We start from the raw sequence: 19101 nt of genomic DNA, 5'->3' as shown, positions 1-19101 counted from the left end.
GAAGAGAGGAATCCAGATAAGTAAATCATAAGCAGATTAAACGTCAGCTTTAAGTGTTAGGGGGATGGGTCACTACAGATAGGCATAGTGATCCTTTACACCGCATGGAGCGGAAAACGGGGTTCCAGGTGCTAAAAGCCAACACGTGTGTGGCTATATACAAACATTTTTTGCAATCAAAAAGCTGCTTGAAATGGCTGTGTGTATGGCCAACATTAGTCCAGGTTCCCTACATGTTACCATACAGAGAAGTAGCAAACTTTAAAAACTCAGCATTCAAATTGGGTGCCGTAGGTCTGTAAAAAAGAAGTTTATTCATATCAGGCAGGATGTTCCAAAATAAACAAGTCAAGGATTGTTTTCTCCCATATATTTCAATAAATAAATTTAGTATCACAGATCAAGCACATACAGATTTAGGGTTGATTAAAATAAAAAATAATTTATACAGTCTTCACAGCGCAGGGAAGAAAACCACTTTAACCAGCAGTTTCACCAACAGCTGCTACCTATACAATAATGTACAGGCACAAGTACCACAGGGTTAACACTGTAATGAGAATTTTCTGGCAAGTCCATGGAGGAAGCCAAGGTATGGGAAGGGATAATTCTATTAAAAAGCAGCTCTTTTTTTCCCGAATTTTAGTGGTCAATAGAACAACTCCACCGCCGTACTGGTTTATCCTCCTTCCTTCATGTGCAATCAGTCTTTGTGCAAATCTCTTCAGCCCTTCTCGCTCCAGGCTGTGTGCTAGCTCATCCCCAGGGGGTGAGGCTACTGCTCCCAGGATCTTCACCCCCGGGCCCGGTGTTCTTTGCCAGTGATGAGAAAGAACGCTGGGGAATGTCCAAAGTCTAATGCAAGTGTCCGCGTCATGCCAGCCGTACAGCCTTACATCAGACAACAGCTCTTGGCCTTCTCTTTCTTGAAGGTTGAAGAAATAATTTCAGAGCGGCTGGGTATGTTTAACAGTCTCTTAGATAAGCTTCGGACAGGGCTTTTGCGGTTCGGAGGAGAGGGTTTGGATAGACACACTGAAGACGCTGAACGAAATATGCTGTGTACGCTTTTTTCTGACGTGAAGGCTGAACACTCAAGATAGCTCTCTGCTCCTAATTGCTTGGCTGCAGCACAACCCTGGAATTAAAAAGAAAAGCTAAAATTAGACTTTAGGATGGCATATATAGCTAGTCATGCATTTATTATCCAACCTATATGCATAGCAAGTATCATCCTGGCATTAAGAGGGATTAACAGCTTTAAAAAGTTAATAAAGAGAAAATGCTGATAAAAATATGTAAAAATTCTGTAGACAGCACAGAGCCAACATGATGTGACTGTGGATACGCTTTTTATTTATCAGTGCTCTTTTCAGATTAGACAGCCTCTTATATAGCCCACTGGATATAACACAATAGAATTGAGTCACCCCCATCAAATCATTCTTTGCAGCTATTACCTTTTGTACCACCACCCCCTCCCTTTAGAATGCAAGCTCTAAGAGCAGAGCCTTCCTGTACCTTTATGTATTGAACTGTACTGTAATTGTGTTGTCCCCCTTATACATTGTAAAGCGCTGCGTAAACTGTTGGCGCTATATAAATCTCGTATAATAATAATAATAATAATAATAATAATAATAATAATAATAATAGAGGGAGTCAAAGGAGAAGGCTACATAAATGATCTTCATGTGCAGTCTATACTGAAAACGAGCCATAAAGAAAGCCAATCAATCGTGTGCGAGCTTGAATGTCAATTACAAGCAGATTGATCACTGTGTTTGATTTTTCAGGTTCAACTAGCAAGTAGCAACATTTTCTGTTTCTGTCTAGGCTTCCCTATACTTTCTATTCCAATGAGATTATCACTCCAAGTGCCAATTCACACCAGCGCGATGGGAGAACCAGCGTGATTCCAGTGACGGTTCCCACATCGCATAAAACTCGCAGGCAGTTCACACTGCCCTATGCAAACTACTGCGGGTGTCAATAGAAAGTTAATGACACCAGCTTTTTGAATTCGGACAGGAATCAGATCGCATAGGTGTGAACACCCATGCGATCTGATTCTGGTGCGGATGAAAAAAAAAAAGGGCCCTGCACGATTTTGGTCCGAATGCGATGCAAATTCAGCCATACAATCTGTATGGCTGAATTTGCATCGCACAGACATCGCATGTGGTCTGCACAGCAGTGCGGTGCGAATCACATGCAATGTCTGACATCGCACAAGTGTGAACCGGCACTAACAGTCACTCATTGTACAATATGTGTAATTGCCCTTTGCTACTGCTTTACCTTGCTGTTTGCATTAAAACATGTGGAAATGGAACATTGGGGTTGATCAACTAAAGGCAAATAAACTGTGCACTTTCCAAAGCTCCAGTGCTTAGCAAATAAGGTGAGGTTTCACTTTGTAAACAATATCCAATCACATGCAAGAAAATTTAAAAAAAAATAAATAAAACAGCATTTTGCTTGCACATGATTGGATGATGGAAGTCAGCAGAGCTTCTCCTCATTTACTAAGCTATGGAGCAACTGCACTTGCAAAGTGCACAGTCTATTTGGCTTTAGTAAATCAGCCCCTTAGTCCGTAGCTGTTATAAGAGCAGGGTGGTGTATTTTAAAGCTTTAGACTACACAAATTAGCCCTATTTTTTGCCATATCTGTTTGCATGTGTACACTAAAAGCCATTTTAAAGTGAAACTATAAATATAAAGACAGCCGGCATCTATTGCATTTTTAAATGTACACTAACCTGTTCATAAGACACAGGTGCCTGTTTCTGGTTTGACAACTCCATGATTGTGCTAAGGTCAGTTCGTAGATCAGTTTTGCAGCCAATCAGAAGTATTCTAGTGCTGGGGCAGTAGTCCACAACTTCCGTTTTCCACTGCAAGTAAGGAAAAGCCATAATTAGTCCAGACAAATAGAGCAATACTGTAGCATTCATGTCATAAATATTTTAGCCTCATTGTGGACTGCACAATACATATTATTGTACTATTAATATAATAATTTGTATAGTTTCCTAGCAGTTACATTTACTGTTTCCAAGCCTGGGGGGGGGGGGGGATCAGCTTAAGCATTGCAAGGGAGCCATTCAGTTGAGCCATTCAGTTGGAGCAGGTTTTTAAAAAGCACAGGTCACCCGCTTCTGCCAGAAGCAGAGATAGCATCAGCAACATAGGCCTGGGCCCTGGGGACGGATCTGACCCAACTCTTGAATGCCTTTTTGCTACTGCACCAGTGATAGAACTAGGATGTATTTATAAGCTGAAAGGAGCATTAATGCTTATAGTACTGTGTGAGGCCTGTGTGTGATGAATTCTGTAGAGAAGACACTGCTTTCTTGTTAAAAAAGGAAATAAGAATACACTTGAGGGAAGTCTTAGGGCCAGTCACAATTAAAATGTTATGATAACTCATGGTTAAATGGTTATATACCAAGTTTCAGACCATTGAATCTTTTGCAAGAGAGACAGTGACTGGAAACTTAAACAAAGTGACATTTTCTTCTAAAATTTGTGAATATGTTGATACATTACATTTGACACTAAAGTACTGAAACATTGTAAATAAAATGTGTCTCTCATGCTTTATGCACTATTGAAAGATTGTGGCAGAGGCCAGCTCTGGGGTTTGACACATTTGGTACCATCCAGCTAATGTACAAGAACATTTGGGTATTGATTTTTCTAAGCTGGCTACACACTATACAACTTTTATACAATTCTCTTATCAAACTTGTCTTTAGATTTACCAAAACCATATAATATGAGTTCAAACCTAAACACTTTCAAATTGTATGCAATCAGGCAGGCCCTTGCTCTTTATAAGCTAGATATGCACTATACAATTTTCTGTCGTTTTTTCCTTCAGATTTACCAAAACCATATTTTATGAGGTCAAACCTTAAGAGTTTCAATTTGTATGCAATCAGGCAGTACCTTGCACTACATGGTTTTTGTAAATCTTAGACCCCTTTACCACTGGGGCGGTTTTCAGGTGCTTTAGCACTGGAAATAGCCTCTGCTAAGCGCCTGAAAACCGCATTCATTCTAGTCTGACTTTTCACACTGGGGCGGTGCGCTTGCGGGACGTTCCGAAAAGTCCTGCATGCGGCGTCTTTGGGGCTGTATTCAGCGCTCCCAAAACGCCCTGCCATTGGAATGAATGGGCAGTGCTTCCAAAGCGCCTGAAAAGCAATTTGGAAGCGCCGCAACACGGGGAGTTTTTAACCCCTTCTTTGAGGTTTAAAGTGCCCCGCTAGTGTCCGAAAAGCACCTCTAAAACAAGCGGTACTTTAGTGCTAACGCAGCCACATCTCAGATTTTCTGCAGATTTTTGTCTTCAGATTTACCAAAACCACGTAGTGCAAGGGCCTGCCTGATTGCTTACAAATTGCTTAAAAAAAAAAAGGTTTGACCTCATATTATATGGTTTTGGTAAATCTGAAGACAAAAATCTGCAGAAAATCTAATAGTGTGTATGGGGTCCCAGTGTGAAAGGGGTCTAAAAGAAATCAGACAACAAAAGTTGTATAGTGTGTATTGGGTCATAGTTGAAGGTAAATCTAAAGGAAATTGAACAACAAAAGATGTATAATGTGTATCCAGCTCTTGAAGGGTATGTAAACCTCAACAAATTCAGAGCTGTCTTGTATCTCAAACATTCTATTTAACCATCCCAGTTCCTATCTTGGTACTACAAGCCAGTTAGTGCCTATGCCTTGAAGATGTGCACAGCAGGATGAATTTAGTGGCTTAGCAAAAGAAAACAGGGCAGGGCTGATACCTTTTAACCCACAATTTAAATTAGTAGCCAAGTGCCTTTCTGGCAGATCAAAAAATGTATTTTTTTCTGAACTTACAGGATATAAAAAACAGTTAAATGCATTGCAAAAGAGCACCAAATGTTTTTTTTTTTTTTTTTAATTTCCGTATATATCTTAATAAGGAGGCCAACACATGTAGTAGATATGAATTTTTTTTTATAATGGATCCTTTACACAGATTACACATGGGAGATAAGAATGAACATACCTTCTTCAAAGCACTATCTAGGCTCTCTGGCCGGCTGACGTCAAAGCAGAGCAATACTGCATCAGAGTCGCTGTAGCAGAGGGGCCGGACATTGTCGTAATATGGAGAACCTGTGAACAGATAAAAGACAGATGGTCAACAGGTGTGAAGGTCAGACAGATGCAAGCTTGCTACTATTCACACCGAACACAGTGGGGAGAGATTAGAAGCAGACAATTTAAACATAATTAACTCAACTTGTTTTCTGCTAACTTTTGGAAGTCACTGTGTGGTCTGAATATACAAAAGAATTCTACAGTATCCCTTCCTGATGACAAGACATGGAGCAATATATCCCAATTAGAATTCTCAATTCTTCATTCAATGATCTGACTATAGAGGTTGTACATGCTATGGGCTACTGTGCTTAACTCTTCATTTTTATTTGGAAAGGCAACAAATCACAATTAATAATCACAAAAAGAGACCATCTTAAAATAAAACTAACTTTTGACTTTAAAATGTGATGAAAAGTCATAATTAGCACTGTGATCAAAACCATGGCTTAAGTACTTTCATTGTACAACTGCCACAGTACTTATTTTAGAAGCAACCTCATGTATGACAGACTGAGCTCATTACAGCATTGTCACAGCTACAATAAAAGATTAACACCAGCTTCAGGGCAGGCATTCCAGCTCATCAGGGATCACACTGTTAATCGCCTCTTGCAAACACTTTGTCTGTAAGCTTTTTGTTACATAATATTAACATTATTGGGCTTAATAAGGTAGTGAAATCTGCAAGAATGCACCCCATAGAAGCCAAAGAAGTTTCACGTATCAGGACAGTCATAACTGCCGAACGGTTGTTATGGGTTACTCTAGTCTAGTGGTTCGTTGCCATTACTTGATAAGCATAGTTATGCAACATTAGTGCCCCCTAGAAAATCAATGAGCCTCATTTATTAAAATGTTTGAATGATATTCTCTATAGCAGCCAATCAGCTTATTTCCTTTAACTTTAGCAACAAAGTCTGGGAGGGCAAATAGGATTTCTCTGGATAACACTGGCAATTTTATTTAAAATGTAATAAACAGATTCACAACTATTATAGAAACATAATGCTGCTGGTTTATTGCCACAGTTAGTCTATGAACTAATAATCATGGCCACAGACCCTGAAAAAACGTTGGCCCACAATTGGTTTTCTAAACGATTTGTTGCTAAATAGAAGTCCTACATGGAAGCAAAGCACTAAAGACTGTAAAGGCTAGGTTATGGTAAAGGCTGGATATGAACTGAAATCCCCAGTGATTTGCTCAACTTCAGGGACAAGTTGGCCACTCAAGCCCTGAACATGTGTTCTAGCACTGCAGCAATCATTCCCTGAGGATGCCATTATCTGCTTTGTCCTTATGTGTGACAACTCTTCTCTGTGCTAAAAGAGGTTTGGGACAACACATCAATTTAACGACTACCCCTAGGAAGGAGAAATCATGAGTGTTCAAGCAGAACATACCACTGGACCATCAACACGCACAGATGCTCTTTGAGTATTTAAGAGCCCCAGTGCAAATCACAAGTGGGTTATAGAACTATATATATATATATATATATATATATATATATATATATATATATATATATATATATATATATCCCAGACAGTGATGCAGTTCTTGGGTATGAAGCCCGGACAGCACCCCGCAGGGCAAAGGAGCTGCAAGCCGTAAGCTTTCTCCACTTCACCCTCCCCTTCAGATTTCAGCACAGAAGCTTCGTGCTTAGAATAGCAAATACCCCCTCCCTGACTAGAAGAACAGTTTCCATGGCAACAAGGCCAGACCAATCATGTTAGGGGACAGGAGGCTGCAGAATATCAAGACATTCAACATAAAAATATGTACCAAAAGAAGGTAACGAGTTAAAGGTGTATCTATTGTGCACCGCATTGTTCCGTTTTCGTCAAGATTTAAAACCCGGATCCAAAAGTGGCAACACTAGTTGTGCGCGTAACAAGATTGCTTAAAAGGTCTAAGAGCCAAATCATCTTGCATTCCCCTAAAGCTATAAATATAATTCCTAAAAAGCTATAAATATGATTCCTAAATCATTATTAAGAAAAATAAACAGGCCGTCAGCGATTTACATAAAATGACCACAAGATCACGTTAGGACTTTTGAATAGTTTTTACAAACAATGCATGGGTACTTTACTAGCAAAATGATAAAATGGTTTATTAAGCTCGCATTTTTGTCTATCAAGGGTCCAGACTGGCTACCTGGCATGGGTGGTGCACTGCTCAAGGACTGGCTGATGCCTGCTGCATCCCTTCCCCTGGGGCTTTTTAGAAAACTGCGTAGCTGAATGTACAAGTCTGAGCTACACACTGGCTTGGAGATTTGCACCAACAATCTGCAGCATCTAGTAGACTGGCTATGCATAGCAAGCAGCCAGAGTGATCAATGGTAGCGCTGCATCTCTGTAAAGGGCGACAATTTATTCTAATACATACAGAAATCCTTCAGCCAGGTATAGCAAGTCTATAATAAAGGAATTAACAATGTGCAGAGACATACAACCCACAGCAACAAATTAGAAAGCCTTTCTCATTGTCTGTTAAAGTGCAGATAACTCTGATCTGATTGGCTGCAATTGTTATTAAATATGATTGATGAATACTACAGTGTCAGATTTAAGGTGGTGTTCCTATTCTTTGTGACAAAAAAGGTATAGTGAAATATTATATATATATATATATATATATATATATATATATATATATATATATATATATATATATATATATATATATATATATATATATATATATATATATATATATATATATATATACACATATATATACACATACACATATATACACATATATACACATACACACACCAAATCCAATTACAGGCTTACTTAGCAAAATGTTGCAAATAGCAAAGCTAAGAGTGCAGTAAACCATTGTTCCAAGGCAGTTGATTCAGTAAGCCTGAAAATCTAGAGTAATGTTTTATAGTTAATACAATCAGCAATTTAATGATCATTAACTGGGGTTAACCACTGGGGTTAATTTACTAAAACTGGAGAGTGCAAAATCTGGTGCGCATGGTAGCCAATCAGCTTCTAACTTCAGCTTGTTTAATTAAGCTTTGACAAAAAAGCTGGAAGCCGATTGGTTTCTATGCAGAGAGGCACCAAAGTTTGCACTCTCTAGTTTTAATAAATCAATGATGACTATTCCCCTTATATTTAGGATATGTGAAAGAAGAAACGCAAATAACTTGTGCTTTAGGAAGGCTTTACTGGGCTATGAATGGATTTGGCCAGAGGTCTTTTTTGGTTCCTTTAGTCCCTTCTCACCATAACATCTATAGTTATACTGTCTTGTTAGGTGCAAAGTCCTACTCCATAAAAGCCATAGTTTCCAAACACTGGAGTGAAGATGGCCAAATAGGCTCCCCTCTATGCAGTTTGGAACAAAATGGCTTTATAGTATTAGGCTGGCCATACATTATACGATTTTTCTTTAGATTTACCAAAACCATATAATATAAGGTCAAACCCAAACACTTTCAATGTATATTCAATCAGGCAGACCCCTGTACTGCATAGTTGAAGATAAATCTAAAGGAAATTGAATAAGAAAATTGTATAATGTATGGCTAGCCTTAGGCTATATCTGCACTATACACCAGTGGTTCTGGATGTGTGGCTATGAGATGCAAAGGAAGGATTTGCACGGCCCCACCCACGGTCCTGGAATGAGGAATAATTCTCCTATTTCTGGGATGTGTCAGAATGAGATGTGTGAATAACTTCAGGTCTAAGCAATCATTAAATTATTATTGTTAAGAAGGGAGCTTCACTAAAGTATGAACACCAGGTAAATGGCTAAATGCAAGAGATAACCACACAGTATATGGAGGTTGTTTTACCTGCCAAATAACTTGTATTTCTGTCCATCCAGTTCTGTGATTACACAGCTATACTACGCAGTACAGCACTATTGGGCAGGGGACCTGCTTTTTCTCTGCTGCGCTTGGCACTATAGGCCTTGTCCCTCTAACTCACCCAAGCCTGTATTTGACAGTGAAAGGAGAAGCAGCAGACTGCTGAGTCCATCTTTAACTCTGCTTTCCTTTCTAGCATGCTGCATGTTAGCACATGAGCACTGCAGCATACATGATTGGCTTCTTGTGTTGCTGATCCCTCTCCCTGTATAAACTCTGCTGTACAGGGATTCTAAGAGGTGGATACCAAATAAAATTCAGGCATTTATACTGAACTATTTAAAAAACACATTTATAGACTACAGATCATTAATCAGGTCTTCTCTCTGCCTAGATTTCAGCTTTAGCAGACAGAAGGCATGCCCCCAAAGATAGTGTTGAACTGTTCAATTCAGCACAAGTAGCTCTTGAACACCCAGGGGAAGTGTGGGTATTACAGGGCCATTGGTGGGACACATACCTCAAAATGCATGTGTGCTGGTTTGGCCAGACATATAAATCAAATACTGTGGCCTTATTACTGCATAGGCATGGGTAGTCATGCCGGGTGGGCAAATCCAATATTCCACCTATTCAAAAGAAACTTTAAAACGTGAGAATCCTTAATCAGTATCTGAAAAAAGACGTCTCACATTTATCAGACTGTCATTTTTCCATACTGAATCTTGGGTGGCAGGGTCTTGTTTAAGAAAATGTGATGGATAAGGTCCAGTGAATCATGATATCAGGGGTCCCCAGAGAGTGGTGACTAATATATATATATATATCTATATCTATATCCAATACATTTATCCCTTCTTCTTTGTATTATTCACAAGCACATGGTAATATAACTTTAGTTACTGCATTGTTTCTATACCAAAAAGTTATTTTCCCAAAGTGATTGTAAGGGTTACTTTTTGATATTAAAATAATCAACATGTCATACTTACATGCTCTATGCAATGGTTTTGCCAGAGCAGCCCTGAACCTCCAATTCTGGGATCACCCGACGGTGGTCTGGGCTCCCCCTCCCTTCCGAGTGCCCCCATAGTAAGACACTTGCTATAGGGGCATTCGTTCAGGCTCGATCCCAAGCCAGCCTGTGTGCGTCTTTTAACACAAACGGTGCACATGGCTCCGCCCCCTCCTCACCAGATTTGATTGACAGCAGTGGGAGCCAATGGCTCCCACTGATGTCTAAGTCTGTGAAATGAGGGAGAGAGAGCAGTGCTGATGTTCTAAGGCACAGAGCTGGATCGAGATCAGGTTCAGTTAAGTATTTAGAGGGTCTTGGAGGAGGCTGAACATACAAGGTTTTTTACCTTAATTCAGAGAATACATTAAATGCCAAGTTCACCTTTTTTTCTAAATTCCAGCTCACCTACGTATCAATGAAGCATTAATGTACTAATTTTGCAAAAATAAAACAGCTTTCCATTTATTTTACACATGCTTACCTCACTGACTTCAAAGCTGTTCAAAAACAGTGCTCGATTACTCCTGCCTTACTTCCTGATCAGACTTAAGGTCATGACACAGGAAGGAGTTGACCAGCTGAAGGTAGATGATGCAGGGTGTGTACTAATGAGATCAGCTGGTCAACTCCTTCCTGTGTCATAACCTAAAGTCTGACCAGGAAGTAAGGCAGAAATAATCGAGCAGTGTTTTTAAACAGCTATGAAGTCAGTGAGGTAAATGTGTGCAGAAAAAATGGAAAGCGGTTTTATTTTTGCAAAATACAAACATTAATGCTATATTGATATAGGGGAGCTGGAATTTAGAAGGAAAAAAAAAAAAAAAAAAGTGAACTTAACCTTTAAGGTAAAAATCTTTAGCCTTTACAAATCACTGTAGAATGGCATAAGGCTTAATTCAGGGTAAAACACCAGGATATGGATCTTTTATTTAAAAAAAAAAAAGTGATATTTATTTCTAGCCAAGTCAAATTAATTTTTAAAAATTAGTCAAATTGCTAAAAAATAAAGCTCCTTATTCTTGTGGTAACGTTTAGAGAGTTAGTTTTTTCTGAGTAATTTTTAAAGTGGAAAAACCTGAAAGCATTAAACATCTACCAGTGAGCCATAAAACAGGATGCAGGACTAAAGAGTAATTAGATTGGTGTTTTGAAAGCAGCTTTTAGAAAGGAATGAGATATTTACACTGCTAATTAATGGTTGTAACAACAAGTCCCTTTTAAGGGTGGAAATCTGTTTTAGGTGTTGACCACCAAAGCCTCATCTCACTTCTCCCTTAGGGCAGTTTCAGGCCTGAAAGACCAGCTAAACAGCACCCAGCAGGAAACACAATAAACCTTTGATTACAACTTTTCTTCTGTTATTAAAACAATTGTAGAGGAATGTTAAAAAGCTTCAGTTTATCCCCAACCTACAATTGTCCAACAGCATTTTCCCACCCCTTTGTCTCTAACTGTGCTGAAAGGTTTGCATATGAACAGCACATATAACGCAGGAATAGAAAGGATAGAATACTTATGTAAGATTGTGAACATGTCTGGGCCAAACCATTCTTACAAAGGGAACAGTAACTGCTTTAAAGGACCATTTAAAGCCAATTACAGGCCTTCTATCAGTAAAGCCTCAACATTAAGCAGCATTTTTTATATCTTCCATTCTGTATGCGTAGCGAGTTCATCCTATTGTCTTACATGATCAGCAATTTGGGACCGAGATGCTTCAAATGTATTCATCAGCAGGGCTCGGTGAGTGCAGAAAGGCAATTGTTTAATCGCAGATGTCTTCCCTTAATATAACTTCTAAAGCTCTTTAAATAATTTAATTTGTGTTTTGGGTTAAATGGTCATTAACACTAAATGTATTAATTTACACCCTTTTAACATGAAATATATTAGTGTTATTCTATAAAGCCAACATGTGAATGGGCTACCAGAATTACATGACTGTATTAGTATCCCTGACGATCAGTTTAGGGGCTGCAGAATAATGCTACATTCCCAGGAATGGCTGAACACTGTGCTATGAATAGATTTCGGTGCAGAACTAGGCATCTACGTACAAGTTTTCAAAAGATGTCGTGTAATGAGGACTGCGTGATCTGTATAAATAAAATGTGGTCTGGGAAGACAAGTACATATAAAATAGGCCTAGCCTAGTCCATTGTATGTCAATTGGCAAACCTAACTGAAGTCTAGCCCATGCTATATTCCAATACTTTACCATAAAAAAGCAGTATATGCCATTAATATAGAAAATGCAATCCCTATGAAAGAGACCTGGGATTGGACAACTGCTACTTTGAGAAAAGAGACTTTTTTTTAAGTTATCTTAATATTTATAACTGACTTCTTATCTAGGAATCTCACAGAAGCACACTAGTCAAATATGGCCAATTATAGAGGACAAGGGCCTCACACAGGGAATGTCTAGGAATTTCAATGAAGCGTAATCTAGTCACAAGCGGTGGAACACAGAGAAAAGAACAAGAAAAAAAAAATCCCAGGTTAGTCTTACCGGTAACTGTATTTCTAGGAATCTACCAGGACAGTTAAGTCTGGCACACACTGACACAGTGCGCTAAATGATAAAAAACAAAAAACAAAACTGAGGAGCTTGCTATACTATGTGATGTTAGTACAGCACTCTTCCTGCTGAGTTCTGATAGAGGGACTGCCCCCCCCCCCCCCAACCCAAGGCTCGCAGCCATTGGCTGCAAGCACTGATTGAATGCCGGTCAGCTGCTGGTTTTCCCAGCGTGCCCATTCAACAGAAGCCGGACAGGCTGCTGTACACACTGGCCGAATGTTGGCTGGCTTCTGTTGCACTGGCCAATATTCGGCCCATGTGTACCAGGCTAAGGCCTACTTCAAGTTGCTGGAACAGGTGCATCTGAGCTACTACCTCCTGTGTAATGCCTGGTGAGCCTCAAGAACACAGCACTCAGCCTGGGAAGTCTCTGCAAACCTCCATGCAATCAATGCAAAAAAAATGGAGAAAATCCATTGCGTTTCGACCATCAAGCCTTAATCATAGCCATGTTTAAGGCCTGATGGCCGAAATGTGTTGGCTTTTTTGATTGTTGTCCACATGCTATAATAAAACCATGTTTTAGCCGACTTCCATGGCATAAGCCTTTCTCCCTTTTTTGCATACTTCAGGTTGCTGTCCAGAAGATGATTGGGGACATTTCTGTTAATTTTACTAGTAATGGTATTTCTAGGATTTTTTCTGGACTGCAACCTGAAGTAGGCTTGCTGTCCTGGAAGATGATTGAGGAAAGGTGACATATCTTTGGATTCTGAAGGTATGCCTGCTTGAGCACCTGACTGCAGAACCTAGACACCCAATATGGCTGGCTCTGGACATGTAACCTGTATACACTTTAAAATCAATATGAGCAACTTATTTCATTACAGCTATATCATCCCATAATCATTATGATAAGTCCTGTACCACAGTCCAGCCCAAACTTGGGTGTGAGACCCAAGTTTGATGGGCAATAATATTTCTAAGCGCTTAGTGTATTTTTTCAGTTTAGCCTGAGCTTTATTCTAGTATGGTTCACTTAAACCTTGCGAGCAGCAGTACAGCTCTTTGATTGGCTTTTCTTACAGAATGCGGTACCAAACATCTGAATGGAACCAATTAAATAATTGCAATGCACTTAAAACAGCCTGATGATGGCGGGGTTAGATGGCCTTTTAAAAGTTATAACCTACTTACATAGGTTATAAATATTAATAGTAAAAGGCATTTGTGTCAGTGAATGGCTCTATTTTATAGACAGTCAAAGCATTCTAATGGAACTCCCACCTTTAGGGCTTGGCTAAAGTTGCCAGAAAGCCAGCCTAGGCCTGCCGCTGTTCTTAATTTTTCAAGCAGAGACCCTTGAAAGAAATGTCTATCTTTCAAGCTGCAACACAGTGACAATGACCACAATCCACGTGACTGTATGAATATGCTGATAAGTGTGAATTAATTTTCAGCATTTTGGACCAACCTATAGGTCAGATGTACTTCCAAGGTCTTTGGACCTATATATCTGCATTATTTTAAGAACACTTCTTGTTTCTTTCCATCCAGAATGCAGCACAAAAGAAATTCTCAGACAGCCCTCCCCTTGAATGAGCAAATGGTTATTATTTAGACAGGATCTCTCAATTTGCAGGAGAAGGTTGTATTTAGTTGCAAAGTCAGCAGTTTTATTGAAGTTTATCACAAGAGGTCTTATTGATCCTTCCAAAATCCATACCTGATGTGTCCCATAGGCTGAGCTCCACACGGTGTTCTTCTGTCTCCAGGCTAGCTGTGTAGTTTTCAAACACTGTAGGTACATAGGTCTAGAAACAAGAGAGACATACATATATAGCTTAAGACAACACTGCAGCCAACAGATGCTTTAATGCAACATTACATTGCTAGGACATTATTATAGCCAACACAAGCACAGGGGGGCTGACACCTACGCAACACACAGTGGAACTGCGGGCAACACGGCTCACTGACACCACTGCAGCCAACGCAAGCACACGTGTCTCGATGGCACCACTGCAACATACAGATATCGATACGCAAGGCAAATGCACCACACAATAAGACAATCCAGACAGGCAAGACAAAGGAGAAAAATCAGAGTCAGACTAAGGAAAAAAAAAAGAGCCCAATCTTAGTACAGCCAATAATATCATACACAATGCTATACTGCTGAACTACAATGGTGTCCCACCTAGAATGCAGTTTATAACATTCTGCCTTGATTGTATCCTGAGACTATCTACAGATCTCTACAAACATTCCCAAGGACAGGTGAACAATGCAACAAGGCTATAAACCACTAGAATGCAGTACAATACAAATAAATAAATAAATAAAACCACTCTTTAAAAAAAAAAAAAGTCATTGGCAAAACAGAACAAGCCTAAAAATTTAGATCAATTCTAAAATGATAATTACAGGACTAAATCTAACAATAAGACAAACAAACATTTACTTTCACACCTTTGCTGTAAATGATTTACTATATATTCTAGATTAACAATGAACACAAAAATAATAAATACAATTATACAGTGAACAGTTTTAATACTAATGTATACCTAAAACTATATATACATACATACATACATACATATATATATATCCCTTAGTATTAAAAATATTAAAGCTATAATATATACATACATACATACATATATATATAATATTTTTAACCAGTTTTAGCTATGTTCACACTATAGCCTGATATATTCTATGTTCCTATTGTTGGCCATGTGACACTTCTTTGTGCACTTGATCATGCTGGGATAAAAATCAATTCCTTTATATATAATAAATGCAGGGCGATCACTAATGCTTCCTTTGCAGTGCCCAGGGTAATGGTGTTTAATGTGCTCAGTACAGAATGTAGCCAGTGCCATGGCAGTTGATGCCAGTCCAGGGGGATTAGAGGTGTGCCAGGTTGGATCTGTAAATAAATAACTAATTTCTTGGAATCATGCTGGGCAGGAAGGTGTGAATCAGACACTGTAACACCCCAAAAGATCACCAATATCCTGAGATTGTACTGGGCAAGGAGGGGATCTGGCACTGCAATAGAACAATATCCAAGGATCCTGTTATGAAGGGGTACCAGACACTGATACACCCAAGTAGATCACTAATAACCAGGGATCAGTCTGGGCAGAAGGATTAGACACTGATACAATACCATAGATCACCAATATCCAGGGATCAGGCTAGGGAGAGGGGGGGGGGGAGTGGTTTCCCCAGGGGGAACAGACACTGATACACCCCAAGAGATCCCTAATATCCTTGGATTGTCCTGGGGGGGGGGGGTCAGTGGTCTCCCATCTGTTAACAAGTACTGTAAAAGATCTGCATCAAAGTACCATGCTGGGCAAGGGGGATCAGACACTGTTACATCCCAATAGATCATTAAAATCCAGAGATCAATCTGGGCATGGGAAATCAAACACTGCTACACCCAAATAGATCACTAATAACCTGAGATCAGTCTGAGCTGGGGGCGATCAGTAGTGTCCCTAGTGGGATCAGACACCGATACCCCCCTGTAGATCAGTAATATCCCCGATCAGGCTGACCAGAGGGCTCACTAGTGTCCCCAGTAGGACCAGACCCTGATACAAGACAATCGATCACTAATATCCTGGGATCCCCAGACATTGATATATGACAATCGATCACTAATATCCTGGGTTCCCCAGACACTGATATATGACAATCGATCACTAATATCCTGGGTTCCCCAGACACTGATATATGACAATCGATCACTAATATCCTGGGTTCCCCAGACACTGATATATGACAATCGATCACTAATATCCTGGGTTCCCCAGACACTGATATATGACAATCGATCACTAATGATCCCAGTAGGATCACACACTGATATATCACATTCGATGTCCTTGGATCCCAGAGTCCCCAGACCCTGATATATGACAATCGATCACTAATGATCCCAGTAGGATCAGACCCTGATATATGACAATCGATCATTAATGATCCCAGTGTCCCCAGACCCTGATAGACCCCACAGTCCAGTGCACAGGAATCCCAGCTCTAGGAATGTGGCCATTGAGGTTAAAGGTCCGTCCATACAAAGGCCATGCGGCGTGTCACTCACCTCGGGGTAACAATCCTTGGCCAGAACCTGTAACATCGCCGTCTTCCCACAGTGCACATCCCCCACCAGGACCAGCTTACACCGGACCACAGAGGGCTGAGGATTTCTTCTCTCCTTCATAGTGATGGGATAAGATGTCCGTACACGGAGTACACTGCGATCTCTTCTTCTCTCCGCACACAGCACACTCTCAGCAAAGACTACAACAGAGCCTACAGCCAGCCTTCTATATACTGCGCGCTGAGCCAATCACACGGCGAGAACTCAGTGGCACCGGGCCAATAAGCTGCTGTTCCAGTGACACGCCCCGCCCCTGTGTTCCATGCCTGGGAGAGTGATAGCCTGCAGGGCAGAGTCCCTGGGAGAGCCATGTGTGCATTGATGTGCATTGTCATGGAATGTCTGCAGAGGTGGACGACCTCCCCCCCCCCTCTGTGATCACCGAGCTTTATTTACATGGCTGCTAAATGTGTTTGTGAATGGAAGATACAGATAAGGAAATCAGCACAAGGAGACATCTAAACTAAAAGATTACACATAGATATGACACCTGGGCAAATGTCAGTTCATTTCTACAAAGGCTGGACTATACACATCTCTGCAGATTATTATATTGCAGCTTAGATGCATTCGTTTTCTTATTTTAAGGCTTTCATTTTTTTTTTAAATGTTCACCTGACGATCCAGCCTGCAAGTTTGTTGTTTTTCAAAAGAACAAGCTGTCCAGCAGAATGTATCAGTTACAGAGATGAGACAAACCATTTACCACTGACAGGGGGTGCTTACTATGATCAGCTTTTATTTATTAATGGAAAAAACCTTTATCCCAAAACTGTCTGCTGTAACCGATTACAAAGTTTTAGGCCCCTTTTCAATAGAGAAAAAATGAATGAACTTTAAAAGGCACGTATAACAACTATAACAATTTATTAAATTACATTAGAAATAGATTCCACAATACATACAATGACATCACATAAAGCATCTAAAATAGGTAGGACCCCACGCGGTTCACCCTAGAGGATATGATACAATATACTAAGTGACAATTCATATTGATACATCCACATGTATACTCCTCCCAATCCACTAGTCCTCCTAGTATAAAAGAATTCTGCTCAACATGTTTCGCAACCAAAAAGTCGCTTCTTCAGGAGCTTGACTATATTTGCACAGCAGATACCAAACAGCCACAACATTATCCACATAGACCCGTAGGAGCCCCCCTACAACGGCCATCAGTACTTTGCAGTTTCCATAAGTACTGATCTCCAATATCTATAACTGTCAAGGGGGGGTATTTATTCCAGACTGGTGCTTTAGGGTAATAGTTCCAGAAAAATATAGTATAGTTCAGAAGCACACCAGAATGATGATACTATGTATCTAGTGATCCTAATAGTAACACCTGTAACATGTAATGCCGGATAAGTCCCCCTAAATCCGATACTGTAGTAAGGTGTAGGAGGGGGGAGGTACGTGGAAGCCTCTGTCTCCTTCGAGGTGCCATTTCACACTTGTATGACCTGAAAGTCACGTGACTTTGACGCAACTTCGACACGACTTGAAGCAATGGCTGTGTAATCTTGAGGTCTATAGACCTCAAGTCGCATCAAAGTCGGACCAAAGTAGTGCAGGGACTACTTTGAAGTCGCACAGATATGAACAGTACTCATTGGAAATCATGGGGTATGACTTGCCATGCGACTTTGCAGTCCTAAGTCGCAGGACAAGTCACACAAGTGTGAAAGGGGCCTAAGCTAGAGTTTGGCTTCAGTTTGTTAGTGTATCTAAGGCCGGCCATACATGGTTCATGATTCGAACCATTAATAGGCAGGCTAAATGTACCAAGTTGATCGATTGATCAACTTGGGTACAACCAGTCTGCCGGATTTGCTTCCGATTATTGCAAGCGGCTGCTATAGCCACTAGTGATAAATAGTAACTGCTCCCAGCGGGGACATTTTCCCCCACCGGGAGAATACAATGTCTCGGCAGGAGGGATTCCTCTGTCAGCACTGCCCATGGTTGCAGGAAGAAAATTTGCACCGTCTATGAGCTGCCTAAATCTGCTAATACATCCAACACTCCTCTCCCACCAGACTGACAATGCTGCTGTCCAAATGTACCCCCTCCCTGTGCTCCTTCATCCAGAGTGGGGACACTCTATTATATGACAGTGTTACTGACCAGATCACCAGGTGAAAGCAGAGGGAAGAAAAGAAAACTGATGCAGCTACCAAATCTAATGATTGCTAAACTGCAATATATAAAGTTTTTTGGTTTTAGGTGTATTACCGCTTTAAAGTGATTTTTTCAATGGAACAAAAAAAAACTAAAAATAGCTAGCTGTTTGTACATGTTACATTTATCCAACTGTTTGTCGCAACACATTGATTGTATAACAATATGCTTGACATATTTTACCTTTTGTACTGT

At 40.1% G+C, this 19101-nt stretch overlaps 1 protein-coding gene across 2 annotated transcripts; it reads right to left on the bottom strand.

Annotated features, from left to right (window-relative positions):
* Positions 1-286: 286 nt before the first annotated feature.
* On the bottom strand, positions 287-16853 carry RND1 (Rho family GTPase 1). Of its 2 annotated transcripts, XM_073614069.1 has the most exons (6): positions 16663-16848; positions 14480-14561; positions 14266-14353; positions 5053-5162; positions 2766-2900; positions 287-1138 (listed from the first exon to the last, which is right to left on the bottom strand). In XM_073614069.1, the coding sequence occupies exons 1-6, from the start codon at positions 16719-16721 to the stop codon at positions 893-895; spliced, it is 720 nt and encodes a 239-aa protein (XP_073470170.1). In that variant the 5' UTR covers positions 16722-16848; the 3' UTR covers positions 287-892. The 2 variants fall into 2 exon arrangements, with proteins under 2 accessions (XP_073470170.1, XP_073470171.1); XM_073614070.1 differs by lacking the exon at positions 14480-14561 and having other exon boundaries at positions 16663-16853.
* Between the last annotated feature and the right edge of the window lie 2248 nt (positions 16854-19101).

This window comes from Aquarana catesbeiana, linkage group LG02, assembly GCF_042186555.1.
Source record: "Aquarana catesbeiana isolate 2022-GZ linkage group LG02, ASM4218655v1, whole genome shotgun sequence".
Taxonomy (NCBI): Eukaryota; Metazoa; Chordata; class Amphibia; order Anura; family Ranidae; genus Aquarana; species Aquarana catesbeiana.
Note: the sequence above shows the minus strand (reverse complement) of the source record. Positions and strands in the feature narration are given on the sequence as shown.

Coding starts and splice junctions, on each gene's coding strand:
- RND1 (XM_073614069.1), bottom strand. CDS start 16,721: ATGTGCACTGTGGGAAGACGGCGATGTTACAGGTTCTGGCCAAGGATT. Junction 5,163..14,265: donor CAGCCTATGGGACACATCAG/GTATGGATTTTG, acceptor ATCTGTTCACAG/GTTCTCCATATTACGACAAT. Junction 2,901..5,052: donor TAGATAGTGCTTTGAAGAAG/GTATGTTCATTC, acceptor CCTTACTTGCAG/TGGAAAACGGAAGTTGTGGA.